Below are 18,063 nucleotides of genomic sequence, written 5' to 3' on the forward strand. Positions count from 1 at the left end.
ACACAGTCTTTACAGCGGATAACAGATCGCTTCAGTTGGCAGTGCTGGCACTGTCTGATCTCCGTGTACTCAGCTGTTAATAAAGATTCCACCATCTCTGGCCTCAAAGCTGCCCACTTCTTTTTAGTCTGGGCCATGCGAACTGACCATGTGTTTCAGGAAGTCGGATTTGAGCACTGAATGTCTCCAGTATCAGCCAACAGATCCTCTACCTCTTGATGAAGAGTTTCTGAATTAGAAAAAAACTAAAGTAATTATAGTGTTCATGGCAGTTGGTTAGATTGATCATTACAAAGCAGTGATTATACTGAGAACTCTTTAAACAATACAAATATACACACCTATATCTTCAACTGCTGGCCAAACAGTGTGAGAAGGCAGTGATGGAATTTCACCTAAGAACAATGAAACAAAAAGTCACTAATAACTCTGCATGACTAGTTATTTTGAGTGTTGATGTCATTACTCACCATGATCAATGTCTACTTGCCCAGACTCCAAAGATGACGACATAGCTGGACTGTTAATCTGTTTTTTAGCTACAACGATTAAGATTAATAGAAACATACAGAACAGACAAATTATGATGCTACTCATTATGAGAGGAGAAACATGTATAAGCTGCAAAAATACATTGTGCAAAATATAACAAACGTACCTTTGGAAATGTTTGCCTTGGTAAGTTTTGGCCTTCTCCGTTTTGGCACAAGATGCCCAAACTCATACCTCTCTACAAAAGAGACTGGTCTGAGATGAGTGCTACAGGCTTGTTTGGTCTTCTTTTTCAACTAGGAAAAAAAAAAAACAAAAAAAAAAAAACACTTTCTCTTTTGGAAATTCATGTTGAAACAAAATGCTAAGATGATCGTAAGCTAGGTCTTTGAAATACATTAACAGATAAAAATACAGCAAATTAATTTGAATCAAAAAGTAGTTAAATGAAAAAAAAAAAAAAAAAATTGAAAATGAAAATGAAAATGAAAAGCATTCAACATTACTGGTGGAGGGTTGAAGGTTTGTAGAATTTCTTCAGCCTCCTTGGTAGCTGCTTCAAGTGCAGCACTGGCAGCTTTGAGTTCAAGTTCCCTTGTAATAATTGCAGCTTCCTGACATAATTGGTCAAAACCTGAGTTTTGACAAGATGCCATATTGAAGAAGAGAAAGAAAGAGAAATAATCAAAGAAAAGTCAAAAGACAGAGAGATGAAAGAAGAGAGATGGAGGGGGAAAGTCAGTCTGTCTGTCTGTCTGTCTGTCTGTCTGTCTGTCTGTGAGGAAGTCTATATGGAGGAGTAGTGTGGGATCTGAAGCAAGGTAGAAAAAGAAATGCTGAATTACAATTTTTGCATATTAAATAAAAGGTATTAACAGCATGGCAAGTACTGCAATAACTGCGCTTTTACTACACATATCAAGGTAGAACTACAGTTACTGCGGTAACTGGACTTAAACTACAAATTACCACAGTAACTATGGTAAAAGCATAGTAAGCATTGCCGTTATTGAGCTAAAACTACAAAATAGTAATACAAGTACAGTGGTGGTCACTACTTCTATAATTCCACCAATATGAACATAATAAATTGATCGAAGCTAGCTAACGCTAACTCTAGCATTTAATCACCCTAGCTAGCGATATATGTTCAACTTTTTGGAACAAAACATAGTAAGAGATGGCAGATAAAATCCAGCAAGCATTATGGAGCCGATCTGATTAATAAATAACATATAATGGACTTTATAGAACATTAAATAAGGCAGTTAACTGCTGTTTAATATCGCGATACTTTCCAATAGAGAGTTGGGGCACGCTTATTCAACGCGAACAAGAAATCATACTATACAGTACGATTTAACCACGTAATAAGTCATGCGAATTAGTACGAATTCGCCTTGACGAGGTTGTTTTAAATGCAGTGAACAAATCGTATGACCCAGCTCGTACGATTTAGCCACTTGGTTAATTTGTACGAATTCGCTGTGAGATAGGGTTGGAAATAACAAGGCACTCCTTAAAAGGTGTACGTGACAACAACAAATTAAAAACAGGAAAAGAAGAACTTAAACAGGATAAGAGATCAAGGAGAAACAAAGCAAAACACTTTCTTCTTAACACACACCTTGCACAAATCTAAACCTAGTGTACACGGACATGCACAACAAAACACTACCAAACATGGTTTAATTATAATATGCTAAACAATGAAAACATCTTGACATCAAAACACAATCAAACATTTTGCAGTGATCACTGTAAAATTGTGCATGTAAACACACCCATTTACATAATAAACAGTGGCTGTTCTCTAAATGGCCATTCCATAAATGTTTTATTAACAGCAGCCATACCTACAATGAAGGACCGTGTGAAAATCCTCAAGAATCTCCAAGGCATTCATCAGACAATCAGACAATCAGAATGTGATGGAAATGACATGCTCCTGTTCATGATATATAATCACATTCAAGTACTGCTGCAGGCTGTCTGTTAGACAAGCTTGAGGGAGGATGACCAGCGAAAGTTAGTTGGATTCCTCCGTAAAACTCTTCTGGAAACCACAGCTAAAATAAAAGAACGAGCTTAAACACTTAAATGCTACACATCTTTTGAATGAGCATGTGCAGATGGGGCTGTGTGATGTCATTACCTGTCGCAGGCTTATGCACTTGATCTCTGCCCACAGGGCAAGTGTATGTGGGCCAATACGTCTTCAGAGTCTCACTCTCCTCTTTTAGACAGGACAGAAAAGTCACAAGGAACTCATGTGCATCCTGAGAGGGGAAAAAGAAGGACAGTTGAAAAGCTGCAAAGTTAAATCCAACTCATGAACACATCAACATTTGTTTGCAAGACATAAAAATACATATTTAAATTGTTCACTGCTGAAAAGATCAACATGAATTTTGCCAGGTGCAGATGGAGATGTAGAACTTCTTTATCTCTTGTCTCCTGGGTCACACACAGTCAACAGCTCAAACTCTTTTTTCTGAGAATCCATTACCTGCAGATGAGGAGAGGAACCGTCTCCAACTTCTGCTGTGAAGACATAATAATGCAGATTTTACTGGGGCCATAAACATTTAAATCTGGGCACATTTTTTCAAGCTTCAAGAAGTATATACTAAACAATCAGACACTTTTTTTGTTATACACCAGCTGTCTCCAACCCTGATCCTGGATGTTTACCTTCCTGCAGACTTCAGCTCCAACCCTGCCTGTGATTTTCAGGTAGCTCTGAACACCATGATTATCTGCTTCAGGTGTGTTTGATCAGGGTAGGATCTGAACTCTGCTGGATGGTAGCTCTCCAGGGGCAGGGTTGGAGTTCCTTGTTTTACACAGTATAGAAAACTTGACACAATGTTTAAGTTAGGAAACATTAAACCCTTCATTGGCTGATTTTAGTGAAGGTTACAAGGCTGTGGAAAGCTTCATATTCTCTAACCTGGTTGCTTATTTCTCCTGGGTTGCTCTTTTTTGGTCTTTTTATCCATTTTCTCATCTGCCTGGTTAACGTTGCTTACCATTTTTAAGAGAGATACACAAATAGGGAACACAAATCAGGATTAATACTTATGCATTAATACTAATGAAATTAATGCTTGGTAATCTGTGAATTAATGGACGTCGGGGCTAATTGTCACAGTGGAAGTCAGTCAGATGTTTTTCTCTGGCAGTGTTTTTTTCAAAATGTTTGTCTTTTTGTGAATGTATTTATATAGAATTCCAATATTTTTTTTTTAAATGCTTTTTTTGTGATATGTGTTTGATAACAAGCAAAAAGAACTAAAACACATAGACAATGAGAGGGCAAGAGTCAAAATGAACAGGGTACAACGGGACTAAAGTCACACCTTAATAAAAATGTGCTTTTTACTACTCCCATATGATTTATAGAAAAATATATATGTTTTTATTGAACATTAATGGAGCAACATATTTTGTGTGAAAATAAATCATAAAAGTGATTGGTTTGTTTGTTTGTTTAAAAACCTTATAAATGTATGAGGTGGCAAGGTGAGTCTTTTACCCCACACACGGGGTTAAACCAGCATGGGCCAAAGGCACAAAGTATTTACTAAAATACATTACCTAAAGAATATGTTTCACATAATGTCTAAGGTAATACATGTTCAAAACAACCATTTAAGCAAAGTTTGTACTATTTTCTGTTTATTTTGATAAATTATTATTTTTTTGTTCATTAAATATTGTCATTAAAATATGCTAATTTTAAAAATAAAAGATTAGAAAAAATGGTTTAAAAAAGTAAAGATTCTGAAAGCATTGAATGAGATCCCATAATAATGATTAATATCATATTTTTAAATATGGTGGTTTCATTATAAATATGGTGGACACCCAATTTAATATATAATATTTACCATCTGAATCTAACTGTCAACAAATGAAAAAGTCAGACAGCTATTTATTATGTTAATTATTGTGCCTTTAGCCCCAGCAGCAGGGGCACCTTTTACCCCAAATATACCATAGCCTTCTTTTACTTATTCTTCTGCTATTAAAAACAACAACAACAACAAAAACTGTTGCTTTAATTAGCTTGAACAAATCTGAAAAGACCTTTGTCTCAAAATACAGTCAATAATTTTATCGATTCTCATTTGCTACATAAATCGACAACATTTAAAAAAAAAAAAAAACATTAAATATCAGATCAATTTAACAGAGAATCAACTTGCTGTCCGCAAATGGCCAAATTTCAAGGATCAGCCAAATTTCCATGTGCGTCACCAAAAGTGGTTGTTAAGAAAAGTGCTGAGCTGAATTTTTATGCCATCTAATGGTTTAAAAAATAATAAATGCACCTTTTACCCTGATGTGCCTTTAGCCCTGTTGTACCCGATGTGTTTTTACAAGATAAATGAAAACAGAAATACGAGGTGTTGTTTTGATACCTTTAAAACTTCTAAGAGAATATGGCAGATCTTACATTATCTAATGTCTGCAGAGATGGAAATAGACATATTAAAAGTGCATCACCTAATCAAATCTGATGGAAAATACACCCACTCGATCTTACAGCACAGAAGAGAAACCAAAGGTTGGAAATAATCAAATAAATGACTAAAGAAGTCAATAACACCAATGGCTAGAATTAATAAAGAACAGATTAATAAGATCCATAAAAAGGAAAAGATAATAAAAGAAATAAATAAAATAAATTAATCAAAAGAATAAATTTGAATAAAAATAATTTCGCACACACCAGCAGTTTAGTGTTAAATGATTCAATTACACTAAAACAGAAGATAAAATGCATGATTTTATGTTAGAAAATATATATAATGAACTCAACCAAGCTCAGTGATGACTCGTTTTCCATCATCTGTCTCTTTTTCTTTCTTTTTATTTTTTGGTGATTTGGAATGTGTGCAAAGGATTGTGGGTGATTGAAAGACGCAAAGGATACACTTGATGCATCCTTCAAAATGAGCTGAATGAAGGACGCAAGGACTGCCTTCAAAGGATCCTTTAAATTTAGATGTTCTTTGATGAAGTTTAATGGCAGCTGAAATATACCGCCTTACTATGCACCCTATTCCACCACTGGTGCCCCTTCATGAAGCCCCTGCAAGATTCGCTGGACTGACACCAGAAGTTAATCTCAAACATGTGAACAGGCCTTCATGGTTCATGGTTTTCTCGTATAGATTTCAATGAATTTTGATTGCTACCAGTTTTCATATTCATTACTGTATTTTCTCTTTGTAGGTCAGATTAGTCACAGCATCAGAAAATCAGAAAATACACTGAAAACACCCGTGACCTGAACCTGTTCAAAATACGGTCGTTACTTTTGTTCATAAGAACAACAACAATGTAAGAACAATATTTTTAACATTTTAAACCCTTATGACCTTAGGTTAACAAATTAAAACATGAAAAACTCATGCAAAGATAATGTTATGTTTTTATTTATCAAATAGAAATCTCACACTTCATTAATTGCAGCATAAAAACAAAACAAAAGAAAAAACAATATATATGATATAAGAAAAATCATCTTGGCAAAAACACAGGCTCTATTTGATAAGACAGGTAACGTGTTAAACATAAATGCTCACTGGAAAATGTTTTACTATAAATTAGATTCAATTGTTTACACAATATGTGTACAGATAATATAGTGCAATTCTCTTTCATTCAAGCATGTACATAAGCATTTGACTCAGATTCATTTCTTCTGCTGGTGTTTCTCTTCTTGCGTCTGTTCTCTTCGCTGATCTCAGGGACCTTTAAAAAGAGAATCCAGTTTGATGAATTATTCAGGTAATGTGGATAATGCAAACCTCTGATTTGAGCTCATGCTGTTGATGATTTACAGTTTTAAGATCACGATGAACTGCTGATCCTCACAAATAACTGAACTGAATCACTTAAAGCAGATTTACATTCTACAGGAAAGTGCAAATTGTAAACTAATTGTCAGTTATTGTAAAATCATTGTACAGTTGTAACAAATTTTTTTACGTGTTTTATTCTTTTTGTGACCTTTCTTCTTAAAAACTTGAGCATAAGTTGCATCACCGACTTCAGTATCAACACCTGAAGAACATAAATGTCAGGATAAAATGCAAGATTTTTACACTTCCTCAATGAGCCACATGATTGAATCATTCTGATCTGTTGATGTGTAATAGTTAAGATTAATGGTTTTGGCATTAACAGCGATGATGTTTGACTTTGTGTTTCTCTCACCTCTATCTGTGTTGTGGTTCAATTCAGAGTATAAAGTGTCTCCAGACTCGCTGCTCTTTCCTGATAGTGAACAACAGAACAGAAACAGAGCGAATAAACATAACGCTATACATCTGCAACTACACTAATAACCAATAATAATTACACTTTATTTTGATGGTGGCCTTTAGACATTCTGTTGACCATAAGTAACGCTGCACCTACATGTCAACTAACTTTCATTAGAGTATTAGTAGACTGTAGTAGACTGTAGTTAGGTGTTAGGGTTCGGGTTAGTAGATTAAGTTGACATTCACTTGCAAAGTTACTTCTAGTCAGAATGTCTGTTGAGGATCATCAAAATAAAGTGTTAGCAGATACTAAGCAGACAGTCTTCTAATACTCCAATGAAACTTAGTTGACATGTAGTTGCAATGTTACTTATAGTCAACAGAATGTCTAAAGGGGACCATCAAAATAAAGTGTTACCCTGATAATAATATGAAGAGAGAACAGATCATCTCAAACCACAATGAAACTTTATTATCAGGTTCTGTTAAAATATTGTATATTATTTTACATAATTTTGTTTTCACATGATCTCTAACCTGCTATATATTTCAGAGCATCTCTTTATTTACCTCTGTATTTCTCCTTAGATTTCATTTTAATCAGAACATCAGCAAGTCCAGCGCCTGTCATGGAAAAACAGCAGCTTGATTATCTGACTCTCAGTACAGGCCTGTTTTGATTATCTCTGATATTAATTTTGAAATGCTCTGTTTCATTCATTTCAGTAAACACAGGCAGATGTGATTGTTGTGGCTGTTGTTACATTTTCAAACTGAAGTTGGCTTTATCAGTTCTGTTTATGACTGTAAAAAGGTTTCCTGATATTATAATAGCATTAGATATTATATCTAGTTAAATGTGATTTATTCGGACAGTTGTGTTTAGAAGCAGTTTGTTGTGCGTTTACCTTTGCCTTTCTTTTTGTCCTGTATATTGATCTGTGCGTAAGTCAAATCACTGGGTCCTGAAGTATTAATATCTAATACAGAACAGAAAATCAATCAGATTATCCAGAATATGCTGGAAATGTACTTCAGGAAAAACAGGATCTCACCTTTGCTTTTGAACTTCTTTACTTTAGTTCCGACTTCTGAGTACATCACAATATTTGACTCTGCCGTAGTATTGTCTGGAAAAAAAAATAGTAAATTCCTGAAAATATCTATTTATATTTTATGCAATATAAATACAGACACATACAGACAGATAAATACAGATTTGTTCTCTCAACTTAATTTTTTGAGTTATCTTTTTACATTGACTCAGTTAAGTTGTATTGCTTATGCTGCGTTCACACCGAACGCGTCTGTGCGTCTGATTTATATGTTAAGTCAATGTAAACGCGCGTCTAGATGTCCTGCGGCGCGAATCGGCCGTTGACGTGCGAATGGCGCGGCGCGAATTGAGTGTTTATGCGTCTGACGGGCGAATCGAGCGTCTGACGCCCTAGACGCCGAGTTGAAAAATCTGAACTTTGGCGAATATTCGCGCCGCTTTAACCAATCAGGGAACCTGATCTGCCAGGGATCTGCTTTGGTAGTCACGTGTTTACGATGTGATCAGCGGTGGAGACCAGAACAAAGATGGAGGACAAATTAATAGTCGCTGTGTGTGACCACCCTGAGCCCTATGATGTGTCATCATATTTTTATCGAGACAGGAATAAAAAGGATAAGCGAGGAAATTGGACAATCTGGTAAATTGTAAATCATCTGGGCTTTGCATGATTTAGCCGTTGATACTAGAAAGCCTGCTAGCTAGCAAAAGCCGGCCGGCATAACCGAGCTAAATTGCCGCTACTGCTCAGCAACATCCATATCCGCCATTATCTAGCAAGGAGGCCGGCAAATACACTGGGTAGCACAGGTAGCACGCCAGGCAGAAGCCCCTCCCATGACGCGAATTCGCGTCTGAACACACTTTGTTTAGACGCGCGAATAGAGCGAATTTGACGCGCATCTGAAGCGTCTGACTTCAAAATGTCTGACGCGAATTTGACAAGCGATTCGCGTTCGGTGTGAACGCAGCATTAGAGTATTTCAACTTAAGGAATTTTCAGTGAAGATTTTTTAAAAAACCTTTATCCATGGATCTCTTTTTCTTAACAGTGACCTCTGAATATGTAATGTCTGAAGATGGCATTGGATCTGGAAAAAAGTCAATCAAGGATTTAATTATTTTTTATGATACATGTGTAGATTTTTTTATAATAAGTTTTAAGGCTCAACCTTCATCTCCACTATTCACTGCAGTCACGTCATCATAAATGTGATCTGAACCTGCAGGACAGCAAACAAGTATTTGAGGAAAAAGATGAAAAGCAAGGTAATCTTAAAGGGAAAAAATATTATTAAATAAATATAAATTATTTGTTATTGAGTCTGACCAGGCTGCAGAGGAGAGTTTTCCACATGAGATTCTCCAGATCGATTTGAGTCTGATGTCTGTTGAGTGTTACGGTGATGATCTATAATAGAGACAAAGATCATTAGGGTCACTAGAGTATTTTCACTCACATATTTTCTTTACATGCATTAAATGCTCATTTTGTTAATAAACATGCAGTGATTCAGAAACTGTATCTTCCATTTGTTGCTGTTCATGTGGTTTAGTCATTCATAACATGAACTGCTCCAAACCTTTGTTGTTTTTGTGTCTCCACAGCAGAACCAGTGAGACGAGGAACAACAAGAAAAAACTCAGTCCTACAGAAACACCAATGACCAGAAGAGAAGATGATTGAGGAGCTGTTGAGGAGAACGTGACGAACACACAGATCTATTAGTGAGTGAAAAATATGATACTGTATGATAATATCACAAAACACAGCACAGCTTTAGGACTCTCTGTACAAACACAGATTATTACATTTATTTAAAGTTTTAGATGTTTTGTAGATATTGTCTCTGATCTCACACACAGTTTTCTCTCTCACCTGTAACATTGACCCACAGTGCATCACTGTAGTTTGTGTAATAGACTGGTTTCCCTCTTCCAGCTCTACACCAGTACTGGCCTCCATCAGACACTGAATCAATCTTCAGTCTGTAGGAGTTTGTTTCTCTCTTCTCTGTCTCAGGGTTCAGTGTGTGTTTGTTCCAGTAAAAGTCCCAGTATCCAGTAGACGGATCCATGCGACAGGTCAAAGTCACTGTGTTTCCTGTCAGTGCAGCTCCTGCAGGATCTGATGTGAGTTCAGGCTTTGGCTTTAGACCTGCAGGAGAACAAGAACAGATTCAGATCCTCAGTCAGAGTCAGAGTTCACCTGTGTTTGACAAATCATTGAGTATTTGTCTGCAACAGTTGAAACAGAAGACAGTAAGTGTTGAAATACGGATCTTAGATGCATTAAACAGATCTGAATATCAACTACATCAAAAATGTTTGTAATTATTAGTAAAAACTAAATAAAAGGTTGATATTTATATTCAGTCTATAAGTATCTTCTTTTACATTCACACAAATGGGGATTATACAGTATTTACATCATTTAAAAGTGTTTAAAATTCACTTTTTTTCAATTATTAAAGGTAGTGACTAGGTAACCTGTTCCTTTGTGTTTGATGAGTGATTTTGAACATCTGGAGTTTATTTTCCTCTGTATTACTCAGTAAAATGATCCTGTATGTCTGCTGTGAAATAACTGGACAGTCTGAACTTTCTGTGTCTGAGCTACAATGTGTTTTTCTGGTCACATACAAAGTGCAGAGTTTTGACAGCAACAGCCATATTGTTTTTGCAGGGGTTCGTCTCTGTGAATCATTCTGTGTTAGTCTTTTTTCCTTTATTTCATAACATTAGTGATCAGAGATGTGTGGCAACTGTCAGTAAATCTTCAAGAGATTGCATGTTTTGTTTATAAAGCGTGTTTGTCTCTGGACAGTAATGTTTGTGTTGTGCTCAGAACTAGTTACTCATGAATGCTGGTTAGAAAGTCTGTCTGATGTGCTGTGATGTCAGGATAATGTAGACTAAAATACTTGTCATTTTTGATGTAACAGTTTTTCTGTTCTTTTTGAACTCTAAATGTTCTAGTCACCATGTCCTTCATTATAACAGCGATCAGCACATTTAAAAATAGTTTAAAAAAATAAAACAATTTTGTTCTAAGGAAGAAAAACATACAGATTTTGAACAAAGAGGGTGAAAGAGATTAAATGATGACTAAATTTTCATTTTCAAGTGAGTTAATTTTGAAACTTTGGTGTGAGTGCCGGATAAAATAAATCTTAAATCTAATGTTTGATGAACTGTAAATCATAATAAGATACAAAACAATGACAAGATCGTCTGAAAAGCAAAACAAAGCTGCATTCGTATAAAGACTCAGATTCTCAGAAAGTGCGAGCAGCAAAAAAGTAATTACATATGGAAAGATGAACACACTCACCTGATACTGTCAGTGTAACTCCGTCACTGATCTCTGAGTACTGTGGGGCTTCAGTCTTGTTTCCTCTACAGCTGTACACACCAGCATGATACCGATCCACAGATGTGATTTTATAGATCTGGTCTTGTCCTGCGCTGTAATAGATCTGGACTTGACTTCTGCTGTAATCTTGATCTTTATACCAGTTGTACCGCCAGACTCCTGCCTCCTGTATGTCACATGTGAGAGTGACCGTCTCTCCTCTGAACACACGAACATCAGGCTGAACACGCACTACAGGTTTGGGTCTCTCTGTGAAAAGAGCAAACAACACACTTCATATTTGAATGATTTTAAACTCAAAATTAATTTTCACTAAAAAATCTCCAAACTGAAAGAGCACTTACCTCTTACTGTTATGTTAATTGTATCACTGATCTCTGTGTAGTATTTTCCTCTCTCTGCTCTGCACTGGTATGTTCCTCCATCAGAGACTCTCACAGAACTGATTGTTTTAGTTGAATGATCAGTGAATTCACGGTTTGAGTCTTTCCTCCAGAGAAATGTCCATCCAGTTGACTGTCCCACGTCACAGCTGAGAGTAACTGTGTCTCCAGTGAACACTGAACTCTGAGGCTTTACAGTCAGAATTGGCTTCGGTTTATCTGTAAGTGTACAGTGATTCAGTGTTGAGTTCATTTATAGGTGTTACTGGGCATATTCTTCAGTATTCTTCTGTTTTTATCATTCTTTTTTTATAGAGTAATCTATGTAATTTATTTTGATTTAAAGGGAAGTGTGTTTTTGTCTGCTCCTACAATAGTGACCAAACAGAACAGCAAAAATATACCGTCGATTTTGAGAAGGAAATTCTAGTGCTTTCAAACAATAATGTTAAAGTCTTGGGTAAGTTCAGGGAATATTAGTTCAAAGCAGGTCATGTGACAGACCTAAGGCAAGTTTACGGATAATTAAGTGGATAATCTCAACTTTTCAGCTTATTTATAATAAAAATAAATATGATAAATATCAGCCATATCATCTTTGCAAGCAGACTGCAATTCATCAGACAATTCGTGTTCATATGAATATAATAGTATAATCAGTAATAAAAAACTGTTTAAAGTTTAAAGATTAAAAGATAAGTTTAAAAAATAATGATTGCACAACCGCCCAGGCAACAATCTGCACTAAGGATGTAAATTGCAAATTGAAAGGAGAAGTGTGACACGCTGCTTCCGTCTCCATGGAGATGGGTCTCATTTCGAAGGCTGCGTCCTACGGAGGATGCGTTTGCGGCTGCATACGTCATTAAGGATGTCTTATTTCAGGACAGTAACCATTATAAAATTGTTATTCCTAGTGAAGTGTGATTTCTTTTGAACATCTGGAGTTTATTTTCCTCTGTATTACTCAGTAAATTGATCCTGTATGTCTGCTGTGAAATAACTGGACAGTCTGAACTTTCTGTGTCTGAGCTACAATGTGTTTTTCTGGTCACATACAAAGTGCAGAGTTTTGACAGCAACAGCCATATTGTTTTTGCAGGGGTTTGTCTCTGTGAATCATTCTGTGTATGTCTTTTTTCCTTTATTTCATAACATTAGTGATCAGAGATGTGTGGCAACTGTCAGTAAATCTTCAAGAGATTGCATGTTTTGTTTATAAAGCGTGTTTGTCTCTGGACAGTAATGTTTGGGTTGTGCTCAGAACTAGTTACTCATGAATGCTGGTTAGAAAGTCTGTCTGATGTGCTGTGATGTCAGGATAATGTAGACTAAAATACTTGTCATTTTTGATGTAACAGTTTTTCTGTTCTTTTTGAACTCTAAATGTTCCAGTCACCATGTCCTTCATTATAACAGCGACCAGCACATTTAAATATAGTTTAAAAAAATAAACAGTTTTGTTCTAAGGAAAAAAGACATACAGATTTTAAACAAAGAGGGTGAAAGAGATTAAAATGATTGAATTTTCATTTTCAAGTGAGTTCATTTTGAAACTTTGGTGTGAGTGTCGGATAAAATAAATCTTAAATCTAATGTTTGATGAACTGTAAATCATAATAAGATACAAAACAATGACAAGATCGTCTGAAAAGCAAAACAAAGCTTAATTCGTATAAAGACTCAGATTCTCAGAAAGTGCGAGCAGCAAAAAAGTAATTACATATGGAAAGATGTTTTAACTTTATTAAAAAACTAACGTTACTGAATGGAAGGAACTGTGTAAAATATAATTAGCAGCCATTAACACAGAAGTATATTTAACTGTTGCTCAGGTTTGTGTTCACATGCGTCAGACAGACGTCTTCAGCTGTTGTGTCGTGTCTCAGTTCTATCAGCACTCTTGCCATGAGAGTTGTGTTTTTAAGATCACACTTCAGGTAAAATACTTCAGCTTTAAAATGCATTTTCAGATCTGCATTCAGTTTCATTGTTTTGTTCCTTCTAATTGTTTTGGACACGAGAACAGAGAGAAAGAAAGAAAATCAAGCCCTCAAAAGCTGAGTGACAACTGTATCATCAGTGTGAATGAAACATCTGAGAGCGAAAGACTCTTGATTGCTTGTGTGATCATGATCATGTAGAGAGAGTTTATGAGGACAATTCAACTCACCCTTCACTGTGAGAGAAACAGAAGAGCTTGATCGTGTAAAAACTGATCTTCCATCTATTTGTCCTTTACACGTGTACCAACCCTGATCAGACTTAACAGCTTTAACAATACTGAGAGTGTCTCTGTTTAAAGTGTAACGCTCAGACGTCTGTAACTTTGAACTTCCTTTATATTTATTTAATGATAGGTGAGACAAAGTAAGCTCAAATTTACCTTGTTTTCTACTCAATGTCTTCAGGTTAAAGTGATGAGATGAAAAAATAAACACACCCACCTGATACTGTCAGTGTAACTTTATCACTGATCTCTGAGTACTGTGGGGCTTTAGTCTGGGTTCCTCTACAGCTGTACACACCAGCATGAGACCGATCCACAGATGTGATTATATAGCTCTTGTCTTGTCCTGCGGTGTAATAGATCTGGTCTTGTCCTCTGCTGTAATCTTGATCTTTATACCAGCTGTACCACCAGACTCCTGTCTCCTGTATGTCACATGTGAGAGTGACCGTCTCTCCTCTGAACACACGAACATCAGGCTGAACACGCACTACAGGTTTGGGTCTCTCTGTGAAAAGAGCAAACAACACACTTCATATTTGAATGATTTTAAACTCAAAATTAATTTTCACTAAAAAAATCTACAAAGTGAAAGAGCACTTACCTCTCACTGTTATCTTAATTGTATCACTGATCTCTGTGTAGTATTTTCCTCTCTCTGCTCTGCACTGGTATGTTCCTCCATCAGAGACTCTCACAGAACTGATTGTTTTAGTTGAATGATCAATGGATTCAGGGTTTGAGTCTTTCCTCCAGAGAAACGTCCATCCAGTTGACTGTCCCACGTCACAGCTGAGAGAAACTGTGTCTCCAGTGAACACTGAACTCTGAGGCTTTACAGTCAGAATTGGCTTCGGTTTATCTGTAAGTGTACAGTGATTCAGTGTTGAGTTCATTTATAGGTGTTATTTGTCATACTTTTCAGTATTCTTCTGTTTTTATCATTCTTTTTTATAGAGTAATCTATGTAATTTATTTTGATTTAAAGGGAAGTGTGTTTTTGTCTGCTCCTACAATAGTGACCAAACAGAACAGCAAAAATATACCGTAGATTTTGAGGAGGAAATTCTAGTGCTTTCAAACAATAATGTTAAAGTCTTGGGTAAGTTCAGGGAATATTAGTTCAAAGCAGGTTATGTGACAGACCTAAGGCAAGTTTACGGATAATTAAGTGGATAATCTCAACTTTTTAGCTTATTTATAATAAAAATAAATATGATAAATATCAGCCATATCATCTTTGCAAGCAGACTGCAATTCATCAAACAATTAGTGTTTATATGAATATAATAGTATAATCAGTAATAAAAAACTGATTAAAGTTTAAAGATTAAAAGATAAGTTTAAAAAATAATGATTGGACAACCGCCCAGGCAACAATCTGCACTAAGGATGTAAATTGCAAATTGAAAGGAGAAGTGTGCCACGCTGCTTCCGTTTCCATGGAGATGTGTCTTATTTCGAAGGCTGCGTCATCCGGAGGATGCGTTTGCGGCTGCATACGTCATTAAGGATGTCTTATTTTAGGACAGTAACCGTTATAAAATTGATTGTTATTCCTAGTGAAGTGTAAATTGCTGTAGCTTCCTTATTTGGATTGTAGTGGTCAGTTTACGTTCAACTTTTAAAACGAGACACAGATGACTCCAGGATTTGGTGCTCTGCTGAGATCGAGGATGTCTTTGTGTGTTCAACATGAGCTCTGAGTTGACTGAACTTACTCCCATTGGGAATTTTGAAACCGATAACCACGAGTGAGAAAGGTTTAGGTTAATCAACGGAGTTCAGGGTTGATAGGATGGTAAGTTAAACCTGCTTTCTGGAACAGCCTGTGCTTTTGTCACTTTACTGTTACTGGTTATAGTTTAAACATCTGCAAAAAAGACTAAGCAATCACAATTCTGTATGCAGATAAATTAAAGAATGAAAAGATCACAAGGAAAATGGTAATTTGTATTTTGAACGCTGAAGTTAATCAAGATTTTCAGACTTGAACATTTCTCCTAAATCACTTCTAAAAATATAATCACACACACAAGGCTGAAATTATCAGCAAAAGAATATTGCTGTTAGAGCTTCAACATAATACAGGCAAAACATCTGTTTCCTTTGCAAGACATTTCTTTTTTGTACTAATTACATCAAAAATGTTTGTAATTATTGGTAAAAGCTAAATGAATCACTGATATTCATATCTATGTATATTCTTTTGCACAACTGCAGGTTGTACAATATAATTCAAGAAAGTAAAAAAGAGTGCCAAACTAAACTTGCAATGTGATGATGTGTGTCAGTTTGAATCATTTATTGTGGCATAATATGATCTGTTTCACATATTAAAAAATAGGTATAATACAGTATATAATATGCTGAATTCAGTAAGCAGTAAGATTTAAGTTTTCCATTCTGAACAAAACCACAGTCTCTCGATTGGATGTGTGATCACAGTAGAGAAAGTTTATGAGGACAATGATGTTCAACTCACCCTTCACAGAGAGAGAAAGAGCAGAGCTTAATTGTGATGAGTTTGGTCTTCCATCTCTCAGTCCTCTACACCAGTACTGACCCTGATCAGATGTAACAGCTTTAACAATACTGAGAGTGTCTCTGTATACAGTGTGACGCTCAGACCTCTGTAACTTCACACTCTCTCTGCTGCTTTTATACCACTCATATCTCCACTCATGTGTCCAGTCTCTCCAGTCATCTCTCTGGTAATTTCTCCAGATCCAGTATCTGTAAGTCTCTATCACACACTTCAGATTGACTGTCTCTCCAGTGAATACAGATCTGTCTGGTGTCACAGTCAGTGTAGATGTGGGTAAATCTGTGAAGAAACAAATGTGTTCATATTTTGTTCATATCAACTAAATGGTTTTATGCAAATTCCACTGAAAACTTTATAATCTTGTAGATTCTGTATAAACTGACTTTATGTCCACTAGTAAAGGTAAAGTTAACCTGCTCCTTTTTTTTCTTTTTCTTTTTTTTTTTTTTTTTTTGATGAGTGATTTCTTTTGAACATCTGAAGTTTTTTTCTTTTGTAAAACTGTAAAATGATCCAGTCTGTCTGCTGTGAAATAACTGGACAGTCTGAACTTTCTCTCTCTTTCTATTCATAATGTGAAGAGTTTAGACAGTGACAGCCTTTTTTTTCTCTTTTCTTTCTCTTTCTGCAGAATATCAATGATCAGAGATGTCTGTAAACTGTCAGTAAACAGAGGCTGCATGTTTTGTTTCTAAACTGTGTCTCTGGACAGGATGATGGAGACTAAAATTATCTTCATGATTTCTGTCATATAGAGTCACTGGACTTATTTTATGATTAATTTATTGTGCTTTTGTGTTCGTTTTGAACTCTGAAAGCTCACCATCTCATCCTTTAATAGCAATCAGCACATTGTTAAAAAAAAATGTCCTAAAGAAGAAATACATACAGATTTGGAGGACATGAGGGAGATTAAATTAATTTTTATTTTCAGGTGAGCTAATGTTGTAACTTTGAGTGTTGGATGAAATAAATATTTAATGTTTGATAGACAGTTGATGAACTTTCAGTCATAATCAGAGACAAACGATGACAGGATCATCTGAAAAGTAACACAAAGCTGCATTTGTATAAAAACAAAGATTTCAGTAAGTCCAAGCAGCAATAAAAAGATGTTTAATGTTATTGAATGGAATTGAAGTGTAATTAGTGACCATTAACACAGAAGTGTTTTTAGCTGTTGTTCAGGTCTGTGTTCACATGCGTCAGACAGACGTCTTTATCTGTCGTGTCTCTGTTTTATCAGCACTTCATGAGTGTTGTGTTTTTAATGTCACTTAATGTTAAAATACTTCAGCTTTAAAATGCATTTAAAGCATCTCAGATCTCCATTCAGTTTCATTCTGTTTTGCTCCTTCAAAAATGGTTTTGAACACAAGAACAGAGAGAACTAGAATGTACATTTCCTGAAGAAAATGTGAGTTGTGTTTGCAGTGGCAAAACTCGGCACTGAGCAGATGCTACAGTGTTCTTCACGATTGCAGGAGAGCCAACCACCATGTCTGTACGATGTTGTGGAGCTGAGATATGGCTTCTTGATGTTGCAATATGGTTGCTAGGGTGCTCTAAACTGTTGCTAGGGTGTGGCTACACAGTTACCATGGTGATATTTACAGACTGTTTTCTCACCCAAAACAAAAGACCCCCATCCCCCCATGTCTGTACCAAGTTCTGGTGCTGAGATATGGGTTATTTA

The 18,063-nt window shown here is 35.9% G+C and overlaps 2 protein-coding genes and 1 long non-coding RNA gene across 4 annotated transcripts in view; 2 read left to right on the forward strand and 1 right to left on the reverse strand.

Annotated features, from left to right (window-relative positions):
• Nucleotides 1–18,063, reverse strand: part of LOC127516298 (Fc receptor-like protein 5) — a 237,800-nt gene that overhangs the window by 203,780 nt on the left and 15,957 nt on the right. The window contains exons 3-7 of one of the 2 annotated variants that reach the window (XM_051900800.1): nt 16,305–16,646; nt 14,424–14,681; nt 14,037–14,327; nt 11,551–11,808; nt 11,165–11,455 (exon numbers count right to left, since the gene is read on the reverse strand). The exons of the other annotated variant lie outside the window; for it this stretch is intronic. Of the exons in view, the coding sequence (XP_051756760.1) occupies nt 11,165–11,455; nt 11,551–11,808; nt 14,037–14,327; nt 14,424–14,681; nt 16,305–16,646 (1,440 nt within the window). The remainder of the gene's footprint in view (nt 1–11,164; nt 11,456–11,550; nt 11,809–14,036; nt 14,328–14,423; nt 14,682–16,304; nt 16,647–18,063) is intronic. 2 annotated transcript variants of the gene reach the window in all.
• The window catches only part of LOC127516321 (uncharacterized), a 251,302-nt gene that overhangs the window by 198,680 nt on the left and 34,559 nt on the right, over nt 1–18,063 (forward strand). The window lies entirely within an intron of this gene.
• LOC127516317 (histone H2B-like) overlaps nt 1–18,063 on the forward strand; it is a 192,380-nt gene that overhangs the window by 149,044 nt on the left and 25,273 nt on the right. The window lies entirely within an intron of this gene.

This window comes from Ctenopharyngodon idella, chromosome 7, assembly GCF_019924925.1.
Source record: "Ctenopharyngodon idella isolate HZGC_01 chromosome 7, HZGC01, whole genome shotgun sequence".
Classification (NCBI taxonomy): domain Eukaryota; kingdom Metazoa; phylum Chordata; class Actinopteri; order Cypriniformes; family Xenocyprididae; genus Ctenopharyngodon; species Ctenopharyngodon idella.